The sequence below is a fragment of the Besnoitia besnoiti genome, chromosome II (assembly GCF_002563875.1).
Source record: "Besnoitia besnoiti strain Bb-Ger1 chromosome II, whole genome shotgun sequence".
Classification (NCBI taxonomy): Eukaryota; Apicomplexa; class Conoidasida; order Eucoccidiorida; family Sarcocystidae; genus Besnoitia; species Besnoitia besnoiti.
The window spans coordinates 2233760-2245680 of NC_042357.1; the positions used below are offsets into that span (position 1 = coordinate 2233760).

At 62.9% G+C, this 11921-nt stretch overlaps 2 protein-coding genes across 2 annotated transcripts; one reads left to right on the plus strand and one right to left on the minus strand.

The window, feature by feature from the left end:
* Window positions 1–1116: 1116 nt before the first annotated feature.
* On the minus strand, window positions 1117–8535 carry BESB_036680 (uncharacterized protein; the record flags this gene model as incomplete). The annotated part of the gene is made up of 1 exon (XM_029362254.1): window positions 1117–8535. One exon carries the CDS (start codon window positions 8533–8535, stop codon window positions 1117–1119), a length of 7419 nt encoding a protein of 2472 aa, XP_029221219.1.
* A 2518-nt stretch (window positions 8536–11053) lies between these two features.
* Window positions 11054–11921, plus strand: BESB_036690 (uncharacterized protein; the record flags this gene model as incomplete). Its single annotated transcript, XM_029362255.1, has 2 exons — window positions 11054–11395; window positions 11817–11921. The coding sequence occupies 2 exons, from the start codon at window positions 11054–11056 to the stop codon at window positions 11919–11921; spliced, it is 447 nt and encodes a 148-aa protein (XP_029221220.1).

The window sequence follows — 11921 nt, forward strand, 5'->3', positions numbered from 1 at the left end:
CTGCATGCATGCCAGTCTCTTCCGGCTGCAAGAAACAAGGTTCAGCCTGCAGTGTTCGCCTTCGCTGATGGCGGTGATCGCAGGGATGCGCCGAAACAGGCCCTTTGCAATTCTAGAATTGACGCTTCGAGGGCGGAAGGGAGAGTGCTTCACACGGGGTAGGCGAGCGGCCCAGAGACTTGGCCGCCTCACAGCGCTGCGTCTCGTACCCCACTGATCTGCGTGCTCAGGGCGGCCTGTGACACGTATCTCTCTCAAAGTGAACCTCACCTTGCGTACCTGGCCTCTTACTCGACTGACAAGCGAGAGCGCGTCGCAACCGCTTGCGTGGAGTTTAGGCGACGCGTTACGAAGGAGGGGAAGATCCCACAAGAAAACGAAGGACTTGACGAACGCGAAGATGCGAGAGGACACGATTTGAGTGGGAAAAGCGTAGACCCAGTAGGTGCCGAGTGCCGCGAATCTAAGTCAGTTCTGCGTGTGTTCTACAACCTAGGATGTTGAAATGTGGCAACCGCTTTGAAGATAAAACGAATGGCATGCATTCATGCCTCTCTTTCAAGTTCCAAACGAAAAATGAAACTATAGCGAGGCTGTGACGATGCGCCCCTGTGTTTTTGACAAACAGTCGCTTGAACTCCCACGGCGATCCGCTTTAGTATGAGAGAGAAGAATCCTCTGAAACGGTCGTAGTTCTACAAGCTTAAGACAAGACAGTGTACCGCCGTAGCGCGCCCTCTCCTTGCCGCGAAGTTCGAAGAGCTTGTTCTTAAAAATCGAACGACTGCGCAACGAAACCCCATACTAACCGCCTGGCTAAACTCGTTGCTGCTCGATGATGTATCTCTACCGAAGCGTTTCTTTTTCAGCCATTCCCAATCTCGGCATCGAGGACCGACGTCGGCAACACCTTCGTACACGCCAGAGAAAAAACGGCCACGCCATCCACCTCCCTCTATCAAAACAGGCACCTATAGACGAGCAGGTGAAAAAGAATAGCGAGCAAAACGCCACCCTACACACACACGTTGAGGCGCGTGCATCCCCTTCCACCGTCTGCAGAAACGACAGCTCTGCCTAGAGCGAAACTGCCATGCTATCAGTCACGAGTCTCTCCTAAGGCACCCGCGGCCCCGTCGCGCCCTCGCCTCCTCCCTTTCTTTCCCGCAGTCCCCCCTGGTGCGGCGCCAAAGTGGCTTGCCTCCCCCGCTGAGAGATGTGCGTCGGCGCCGCCGGCCCCTGCTGGTGATGCAGCGCCCGCTGAGTTCTCATCTGCGGAAAAACGTGGCTCTGCGACACTTGAGCCAGCACGGCGCTGTGGCGCACGTGTGCATCTGCGCCGCTGGCGACCGCCGAGGCCGCCAACCCCCTCGGCTGCGTCCCCTCCCGGGGGGCGGGAAGCCCCAGCGAGGGGGGCAGCATATGGCCCACGAGGTCACTTCTGGGCGCTAAGTCCGCTACCGAGCCGCCGGCCGTGCTCACATGCGCTCTCGGGGCGCGTGCGGGCGGCTGTGGCTGCTGCAGAGTCTGTACAAGTTGCTGGGGAGCCACGTGGAAGACGTGAGGCGGTGAGGCGGCATGACCGAGCTCTGCTGGCGTATGCGTGGCGAGAGGAGACTGAACGGGTCTGGGCGCCCCCCGAAGTGCCCTCACGGGGCCCTGCGCGCCCGCGGGTGCCGCCAGGGGCCCGCGCACGCACAAGAGCTCCCACCGCGCGCCTGAGCCTGCGAGAGGGTTCGAAGCCTCCCGCGAGGGCTGCGCGCCGCCTCGCTCGGCCGACACAGACATCTGCGGTCCCCTGCTGCTGGGCGGCCGCGACATCTGCGGCCGCTGCGCTGGAGCTTGAAGTTGCCAAAGACGGGCGCCTCGAAGGAGCGGGTCCTCGACGACGGGAAGGCGCTGCCTCCTTCCAACGCCCCCATCTGCGCAGACAGCTTGCGCCGCGCCGCCACCCTGCAGATGATACACATGGCGTGGGACCTCGCCAGCCGACCCGAGCCGTACAGCGACGGTCGCCGACTGGAAAGGCCCGGAGACAGGAGGGGGCGGGGTCGCCTGAAGGGGCGGCTGGCCCGTAACCAAAGAGGGGACGGGGGCGCCACCGCGACTCTGATCTCGCGCAAGGGCCGCTGAGAACGCGGCAAAGGCGGAGACGGGCGCCGGCGCTTGCTCAGAGGAGAGAGTGGGAACGGCGTAGACAGACGGGGCGGTGCCTTCTCCAGAGTAGTCGCCCGGGAGAGGAAACGAGAGACTCGCCGACTCTGAAGCCACCGCTGTGCTAATCCCACTGCTGGACTCGCTGCCGCTGGAGAGCAAGAGGCGCAGATCCGCGGGAAGCGGGCTGAATAACGGATTGAGCAGAGCTGAGAGCAGAGCTGCCGACGAGACTCCTCGGGCGTTCGATTCCTCCACTCGATTGGGCACGAGCCCCACAGAAGCTGCGGTCGCGCGAAATCTCTGCGCCTCCGTTTGGGCTCCCTCGGCCTCGACGGCAACCTGCCGACCTGATGAAGGAGGCTCCTCCCATGCGCGATCCTGCGGAGTCCCGGGAGAGACACCTCCGACGCCTGGCCCCACCAATCCCCTCGCAGTCTCTTCCGTGCTAGCCACCTGCTGTCGTCCTTCGTGGACAGTCGTTAGCGAAGAATCAGTTCGCTGTTGCGGTAAGTTGGTTCGCTCGGCTAGTTTTGATTCCTGAGGCAGACGCGGCTGGGGTTCCCCTTCTCGTGCCGGCTGGTCGTTCGGGACTCCAGAGGGCCCCGGATGCTTCCCACTATCTTCTCCCTTCTCCAACCCTTCTTTTTCTCTCTTCGTCGCTCGGACGCCAGGCGTTTTCCAGACCTGAGCGCCAGCCTCTGGAGCGTGCCACACAAGGGGCGCGGAGACAGGAGAGGCCGACTCGGAAACCAGGTTATCGAAGCTTGAACCATCAACCATAGCGCCCGGCGCAGTCGTGGTGAGGAGGCCGTCGAGCGACTCTTCCCGGTCGCAGCCCCCCTCGGCTCCCGCGCGGGCCTCGAAACCCACAGAGAGGATAAAGTCGCTCACGTCGACGGCCAAAGACCGGAGACTCGCAGGCCCCGCCGCGGCAGTGTTGTCTACAGCCGGCGGTTGAGGCCGGTTCTTCTCAGCACCCACAGCGACAGCAGACACCGCCTGAAGAGGGTCGACGACGCGGCCGTCTTCGTGCACACTCGGCTGAGAGGAAGCGCGTGCGCTTTCTTCCTCCGCCGTTGTGTCGCCGTCCAGCAGCCACGGGGCATGGTCCAGCGCCCCGCCCTCCTCACCGCAGCCGCCAGCAGGCAACCGCTCATCCCACTGCGCGAGCGGCGGCCGCTTCGGGTCGCAAGGGCCCCCCCCTGTGGAGAGGGCGGGAAGCAGAAGCCGCGGCACGCGCGGAGGTTTGCCAGACTCCAATGGAGACACAGACGCGCCTTCCACAGACTTCCCGGCGCGCTCGCCTGTGAGGCCACAAGACGCAAGAGACACTGGCTTTCTCTCTGAGGGCTCCTCTCGGCGCTGCGCGAGCTTCGCCGCCTCTGCCATCAGGTCTGCCGCCCCGACAAAGCCCTCGGCGTCACCGCTGGCGAAATCGAGGTCAAGAACGTGCGGGAAATTGGGGTGCTTCGCGTCCGGGGGTACACCCGCGGTGCGGCGCGGCAAAACTAGCGTCGGATCGACGCCCAGGCAGCGCAGCTCTTCACTTTGCTGGTGTGCGTCGCGGAGGGCATGCTCACCACTGACGGAGTGAGAAGTCGCCGAGCCCGACCAGTCCTCGTAGATGAGGACCACACGCGCCGGGAAAGCCAGTGGAGTGCTCGCGTTGCCGGCGCTTGTGTCCTCTCCTCGCTGACTGCGGCTGCCGTCCCCAACCGGCGGCGCCTGTCCCGACTGCGCGCTCGAGGGCGACGTGGAGGCGGCTCTCGCCCCTCCAGCCCTGCGCCCCCCGCGTCCGCCGCTGCGCTGGCTGGTCTGGCCCGCGCCTTGGCGCGGCTGCTGAGACTGACTCTGGAACAACGCCGAAGGGCTGGAAGGCGGGGAGTAGGAGCCTCGCGAAGAGGAGAGTCGCCCTTCTCGAGAACAAGGCGAATCAGGGTACGGCCCCCGCCCCCCCTTCCCCCTCCGGGCTCCCCCGCGACTGCCTCGACTGCTCGGGCGACTGTGGGGGCCTCCTGCGCCGGAAAAATCAGACCTGGGCGACAACGCTCGCCGTCCTTCCAAAGGCCCTTCGCCCTGATCGTCGCAGGCCGGGTCCGCTCCTGAGTCCGCTCTTCTCCCCCTGTAATCGGTCACGCGACTCCCGTTGCGCTTGTCGCCACCGGCGTGGGAGTGTGGAGACGGGAAAAGCGAGGTGCGCGAGAACGCGGGGACGATCTCCTCCGCGAGTCCGCCGCCGGGAGACGAGGGCAGCCTTTGCCGCCTCGAGTCGTCTCCTCCTCCCAGACCCACCAGTCGGGGCACTGCACGCGGGCGCCCGCTACCCCTGGGCGCGACCACGTTGGGCTCCAGCCCACCCTGCGGCTTGGGGACACCCTCGTCGGCGGTCAAATCGGCCCCCGAGGGCCAGGACGAGGGGGCACGCCCGGGGAAGCTTCCCCCCTCGAGAGAAAAGGACAAGGAGCAGCCCCGAGATCGCGCAGAAGAGCAGCCACTGCGCGGGGTCTTGGAGTCCACCCCCCGAAAGCCTGGCGAGCCTGCAGGGAGTCGGGCTCGGCCTGGAGAGGGCACAGGAGTGGGTGGCGCCCCACCAGACGAGCCGCTCCACACTTGCCGGTTTTCGAAGGCCCTACGTATCTCTGCGACCGATGGCGACGAGACCGAAGAAGACGACACGGAGACAGAGGGCGACCTGGGCGTTTCTGTGCTGTTTCGTGCGGCGCTCCCCCGCCGGTCTCTTCGAGGCCTGCGTGCGGACCCCCCAGTGCCGGAAGACAATGAACCCCTCCCGGCTGTTGGGGTGAGAGGCGGCAGTTTGGGCCGCCACGTCCGACTCGCTGCCGCAGACAGCACCGGAGAAAGAGGATCACACGACTCTCCCTGAGTCTGAGGCACTGGGACCTCCCGGCGGTCACTCGCGAGTTCGCCCATGGCAGCGTCTCGATCCTCCGCTCCTCCCGGCGGGTTCCCCGTTTCTTCTGCAGGCAGCCGGGTTTCCGCGTGAGACGAGACGGGCGCATCCCCGGGCTGCCCTTCCACGCGGGGGGGCACGCCTCGGGTCTCCGCGCCTTCCCCTCGTCGTGCTGGCTCCCTCGCTCGGGCGGAAGTCTCTCCTAAAGCCAGGCGAGGAATCAGAGGCTGGCCGCGTCGGCTCCCTTCCGCCTTCTCGTTTCCTCCCGCGCCTCTGCCTTTCTCTTGTCCCCCTTGCTGTCGCTCTCCTCGAGGGCTCGCCTGCGCAGCCTCGTGCCCGGGGGCTGCGAAGAGCGTGACCCCCCTCGCCGGAGCGAGAGAGCCGCTGGAGGGATTCAGGGCGATGTTTTGTCGGCTGCCAAAAAGATTCCTGCGGTCGTTGTCTGCGTTGCAGGTGCTGCTGGTCGGGCCTCCGGAAAGGCCCGCGCCGCAGCTCCGCTCTGTGGAAGAGACGGCGACGCTGAAACCGAATCGACTCCCACCATCCGCACCTTCGAAACTCTCGCTGGATGAAGAAACCAAAACGCTCACCTGCTTTTCATCTTCCTCGCTCACGCATGGACCAGCCCCCGTGGAATCTAAATCGACGTCGAGCGGCTGGAGGGACGGCAGCGGAGGAGACACACCAACAGAACCCTGCCCTGCGCCGAGAGGTCCTCCAGAGGCAGACGGGCACTCAGCAGCGCCTTGATGCCCCGAGAGAGTGCCCCTCGCCTGAGCGAGCTGCTGCTGAAGAAGGAATGCCTCCTCGATCTTCTCCCGGTTCGCCTTCCCCAAGCTTAGATGCTCGCGGCGGCCCACAGCGACATGCTCGCCTGCTGACCTCGTTTCCAGCGAAGAAGGCGCCGCTGCAGAAGAGGCAGACGGAGACTGCGGAAGAGCGGAAGGAAAAGAGAGGCCGGCAGCCGGGAACGGCGAAGAGAGCGCCGAGTCCGAAGAGCCCAGACCAGCCTCGTTTCCTTCCTTTTCCCGTGCACTCAGGCGGGCTCCCCCGGGGCCAGCGAGAGGCGTCGACACCGGGCAGACTCGCTCGCTTTCAGCAGCTTGGTGCCGCATGTCGCTTTCAAGCCGCCCTGCTTGCCCGACCCTCTGAGGCACTCCTGCATCTCTCATCTCAAAGCCCGACTCGTGAATCGAATCCGCACTGCATTCGCGCGCCTGTTCCTGCACGGGCGCGCCGTCGACCCCTCCGCCGTGTGCGTCTGCCGCAGGCGCACCCATCTGCGCGTCTTCCATGTCCCCTTCCTCCTCCTCTTCATCGCTATCGTCACCAGTCAAATTCAGGCGCGGCACGAAGGCAGGCCGGCCTTTCCATTTGGACAGAAACGCAGTGGGGATCCCCGAGGACACGCGGCCCCTTCCAGAGGGCGGACCAGAGCCCTCGTCGCCGCTGTTGTTGCCTCGGTGCGTCGTGAGGTTGCTTCGGCTGCTGCAGTAGCTGCTGCAGCTGAAACTGCTCAAGCTGCGGCGACTCAGTTCCCCCGTGTCGCGACCCCCCCCACTGCGTGCGGGGCTCGCGAGGCTCAGTGGCAGGCCGGCGCCTCCGCCAGCTGCGCCCATTCGAGAGGCCTCCCCCGGACGGAAGAGCGGCGGGACGCGCGACACCGCCTGCTGCGTCTGCATGCGTGCGCTCAGACTCAGTTCTTTCCCCTGTCGCCCGCTGTTCAGCGGCCGAGCCAAGCCCCCGTTCGCAGACGACTCGCTCGGCAGCCCCGATCCTGGGGGCGACGGACGAGAAGCTGCGGACGACGGCGAGAAGGGAAACTCTGCGCCGGCTTCCTCGCGACGCAAAGGCGACGGGAAACCGATTGAAGAGACGTGGCGTGCGCCGCTGCTTCCCTCCTCTCTCAAGGCGCCCAGGCGCGGCGGCACGTCCCGCAGCCCAGAGGCCTGGAAGCCTCCGAAGTCCTCCCTGGCCGCCGGAGCGCTGCCGTTACTCGCGGGTTGGGCGCTGGCTCCTTGCCCCAGGGCAGCCGCTTCTCGAAGGAGACAGAGAAGGCCAGAACAGAGCTCAGCAACAGTGCCCGGTGAGGCCGGAGGCGCTGCTCTGTCCCTCTGTGGACTGGGCGCGCCAGCGGAAGTCAAGGAATCCCCGGAGAGCGCAGAAGCCAGCGACGCACAGAGGTCTACAGCTTTGCAGATTTTCTCCGTCTGCTTCCGGAGCTGGCTCTTGTGCTGCATCTCGAGGAGCTGGGTGCGCCACAGATCTCGCCGCAGCTCCCCCTGAGAGATGTCTTTGGCGAACAAGTCCTCAAAGCGCTGCTCCTGAGACGCCAGTTGCTCTCTCAGACTCTCCACCAGTCCTGCGTCGAGCTGTGAACCAGAACCCGGTGAAAAGGTCTGAAGCAGATTCTGAATTGAGAAGGCCTCGGGTTGGGGCGAAGGCGTGAGGAGAACAAGTGCGTGCTGACGGCGGAGAGACGAAAGGTACGCGGGCGTGCGCTGGACGCCAGCTCCTGCAGCGACAGGCTCTAACCGGCAAAGCACCGCGGATTCTGCGACTTGGTCTACGGCCGCAAGAAGCGCAGGCGAGGAAGCCGCCAAGAACCTTATTTGGTCGTGGAAAGCTGTCGTGATCGCTGTGTAGGCGCAGTCTGCGTCGTCGCTGGGCTCGTCTTCTGCGGCGACGTCGCGCGGATACGAGGGAAAGCAACCCGAAACGGCCTCTTCCCCGCGCGGCAGACAGGCGCGACGGAAGGACGGACTCTGCGGCGCAGAGCGACTCGAGAGCTGGGGGCCCAAGGGCGAGTTCACCAGAGGGAGACTCCACCACACCACTGGGGCGGGAAGCGCCCTCAGAGACGACGGCGATGCGCACGGACTCTCGTCGCACCTTCGCTTGGAAGGCGACATCGGCGGGCAGCGATCAGAGGACGTCGAAGACCAGGTGTCTTGTTGCCGCTCGCTGCTCGTGTGCTGCCCCTGAGCGTCCCTCGGGGGCACCTCACGCGCCTGCGCGGCGGCGGCCGTCTGCGGGGAGTTGCAGGGAGACGTGCCGTCGCTAGTCGGACCGCTGGAGGCGCAGGACGGCGAGGCGCGCGAGCTCGCAGGGGACGCGGCGCCTTCCGCCGCCTGGGGCGAAGAAGCACTCGGGAGCCCCAGTCGGAGCTGGGGGACGACAGGCCGCGCCCGAAAGCGCCCTGCGTTGCTGTCGATGGGCGAGGCAGCGAGCAGCGCAGGTTGAGGAGGCACGGCGAAGGCTGTATTCAGCGGCGGCACGAGGGCGCGCGAGGAGGGCGAAGCGTGCGCCGGTGAGCAGGGGGAAGAAGGAGACACGTCGCTCTCAGTGTCTTCTCTCTGTCGAGGGCAACTTGGATGCGTGAGAGAAGGCACCCCTCCGCGCTGTTCCGAGAATCCCGCAGAAAGCGGCGACGGCGGCTCCGACGAGTTTCCGGCGATATCCGCCATGGCGCTAATCGGTGGAGCGGGACCTGAAGCGAGAGCCGCGCTGGCGGACTATATGCATGAACAACTTGGCGAAGGTGCACAGACTTCGCCACGGGCAAAAAAAATCGCCGGCAAGGATCCGCAGCGACGCAGAAGGGAAAAAAAATGCTACAAGGGCGGAGAGAGGGCATCCAGGGAAAGCAGAGCGGGAAAAAACGCATACGAGCGGCGAGAGTGACAGATACGACTAAGAAATGCATGGGAACCTAGATGTTACAACGATTGAAATTCGTGCAGTGAAACAACGCATATCGGGAGGAGCGGCAGGTCGCCGCTGCGGTCGCCAGCGAAGACAAACAAGATGGAAACCGCGCGAACTGCGGTTCGCTTAGCTGGAAGCTAGAAGAAAACAAAAGTGCGCCGGAGAGCCGCCAACAGGGCACCCCTTTCACACAGGTTTGATCATGGCGGGCCCCCGAGTGGCGGCGTGCAGAAATGCATGACGACGCAAAAAATGAGGTCTTGAGTGAACCACTGAGTCAGCGCGTCGGCCTTCAAAGAGACGGCGCCCTGTGCTCGGAGTCAGAGTTTGAGATCGATGAATAGTGGCTGTGTGTGGCGCAGCCTCGAGTCGTACAAAATGACGGGCAGTGGTGCCGAGACGAAGGAAGGTGCGTGGCTGTTCGTGGAAAGACAGGACAGAGACGAGTGGACGGCGACGTATACGGGCGTCAAGACCAACGACAGGAGTCCTCGAAACGAACAAGCCGGGAAACGATAAATCAGGAAACAACCCCTCTGGAGGCAGCCAAACCGCGGCAACGAGTCTGGCTTTCAAAAAAGGCCCCTGCTCGGTACCCTGTAGGACCGCAGGATCGGGTCGAGGCGTTTGAAAAGCGCAAGACGCGGAAGAAAGTGTCGCAGCCCTGTAAAAGTCGAGCGAGAGGGACGTATAGCTTTACCAGCTCACACAGCAGACGGCAAATCCCCTCCGCCCGAGCCGAGAAAAAAGTTGGTAACTTATCTCAGACATCTGGCAGTTTTTGGCGAGTCGGCAGACGGACAGCAAGCGACAGATGATAGGTTGTTGCCGGTCCGCGCGTGACGTTCACGACGAGGAGGTAAGACAGCAGGGCATCGTCTCCAGAGAAGTTAGATTCATGCGACACTCAGTATAATCGCCTAATCCTTTTTTGACTCAGAGGATCAAGAAAAGTCACCCAAGCGACACAGTGACCCTCCTGGCAATGCATTATGCGTATGCGATTCTCGCCGCGACCGCGACGTCTTTGCCGCTCGAACTTCGTGAAGATCTTTGCCGCGCGCGGGTCCGGTTGTCAGCCTTGGAGTGGCGCGTCCGCTACATCACAAGTCCGCTTTGCGCAGGAGAAACGTCGTCGAACAAACGTGAGAAAAGGGAAGCGAAGAGAATGTCGGGGGTGAGGACGCACGGGCGAAAAAAGAGACTGAAAACCGTAACCGAGGCGCAGATCATTTTTCTCCACCTGCACGCTGCGTAGTCCTTGGGCAGTATTAGCAGCGTGAGCGACAGACACAAGGGAGTGCATTCACTCGCCACCCCCTCTGTTCCGCGCACATCTGGTCGCCAGACAAGGCGCGCGCGCTGCTCACATTGCGCTTGAGGAGGCGCCTTGTTCGAGGGCGTCCCGGCCCTGTCGATGCTTCTCGGGTTCACAAAAGAGTAGCGGCTTCTCCGTCTTCACTGCCCTGACATGTCGTCAACTTGAAGGTCTGCTGAGATCTGTGCGCAAGGCATTGGAGTGTCCTGCAGCCAAACACACAGAGAGCGTCACGGCATCGCACCCACAGCAAGCTTTCCCCCCCAGAATAAAGCACACAGCCACTATCGATTAGACGCACTCGACAGGGCATGGAAGGCCAATCTACCAGTAACTAAGCCATACACGGAGATCAGGTCTCTGCAGTTAAATTCGGTGTGCGGTTGAGGTGGCTAGTTTTGGAATACGCACAAGCTACGCAGTGTATGCGCGCCGGTGCCCGCCGGCTCAAGTCCATTATTACTATGCGGGCGACGAATTCCTCAAGTTCATGATTCTCGATACTCCTAATAAGGCATCCACCATCCACAATGGCCGTAGCAGCGAGTCAGCGTCTTCCCCTTTTCTCTGAGCTAGGTATTGGTGCTCTTTGTACCCTTTTTGCTTGAGGGTCTGCGCCTGCGCACGAGGTTGCGCCGGAGCCGGATTCGTAGCGCCCAGCCTCACGCTCCAAGCAGCTTGCATGCATCCAAGCGCACCGAGGATTAACCGTGAAAAAAAGCGATTCGTCCTGCCTGCGTCTCGCACCAGCGAGGAGCATCTGCCGAAAAAAACATCTGCCTTTCCAATCTGAATTATTTAGTCGTTTCTGCTTCTCCGGTATCCTTCACCTTGCCGGTACCCACGATATCGGTTTCGTACCCGCAGTGGCGGAGGAGCTGTTTCACGGCGGCATCATTCGTTGCCAAAGCGCCTTTCTCAACCCACTCTCGGTCTCTTACTTTTCTTTTCCGTCCAAAATGTCGCCCTTCCCGCCTCGCGCCGCTCTCCGTCTTTTCCCCGTTCCCTCTGGATCGGCAACGCTGCCCTTTGCTCAAGGGGGAGTTAAGAGTGTGGTCGCTTCTCTCGGGCTCCGTTCCGCGTTTTCGGCTGTCCCTCTGAACGCAGGCAAGCGTTTCTTCGCCTCTCCCTCGAAGCAAGTTCCTTCCTCGTGCGCTGTGAACGGGGGCACGCACGCCCTCAGCCTCTCCCGACCCAGACTGGGAGGCTCCCTCGAGGACTACTACACTAACAGCCAGCTCGCCACCTGCATCCAGTCCCCGTGGCCGTTCTACATGTGGTCCTTCTGGGCTTTCCTGATGGTGAGTGTCTCGCTGAAGTTCTCAGACGGCTTTTATGCTGAGTGGCGGCTGCATGCGTGTCTGCCTAGCAGCCGCGGGTGGGCTTATGCTGGCTGCCTGGGTCGCGGGGCATCGGCTCCTGCGTCTCGCCTCAGGTCCGTCCTTGCGCGACAGTGTTTGCCGGGTTCTCGACAACAATGGAAGGGCTCTTCGGAAGCTATTATGGTCCTGCATCTCTCCCACTTTGCAGGTTCTTAGTCGCACGCGTGACGCACAGTCTCCGCTCGGCGGCCGTGTTTTCGTTTCTCCGCTGCACGGCGATGTGCGACGCCCCAGCATCATTCAGGAAGGTCAATGTATACATCGTCGGTTGTTGCGCTGATCACCGCGCATCTCCTCATCTTTTTTCTGTGTGGTTTGTCTCTCTTTCTGTCGTGTGTAGGTTGTCGTTCCCGTCGGTCTGTTGTTTCAGAGCAACTACTACTTCTCGGGGCGTATTCTCCCCAAGGTTAACGGCAACACGCAGCTATGCGAAGATTCCTGGTAA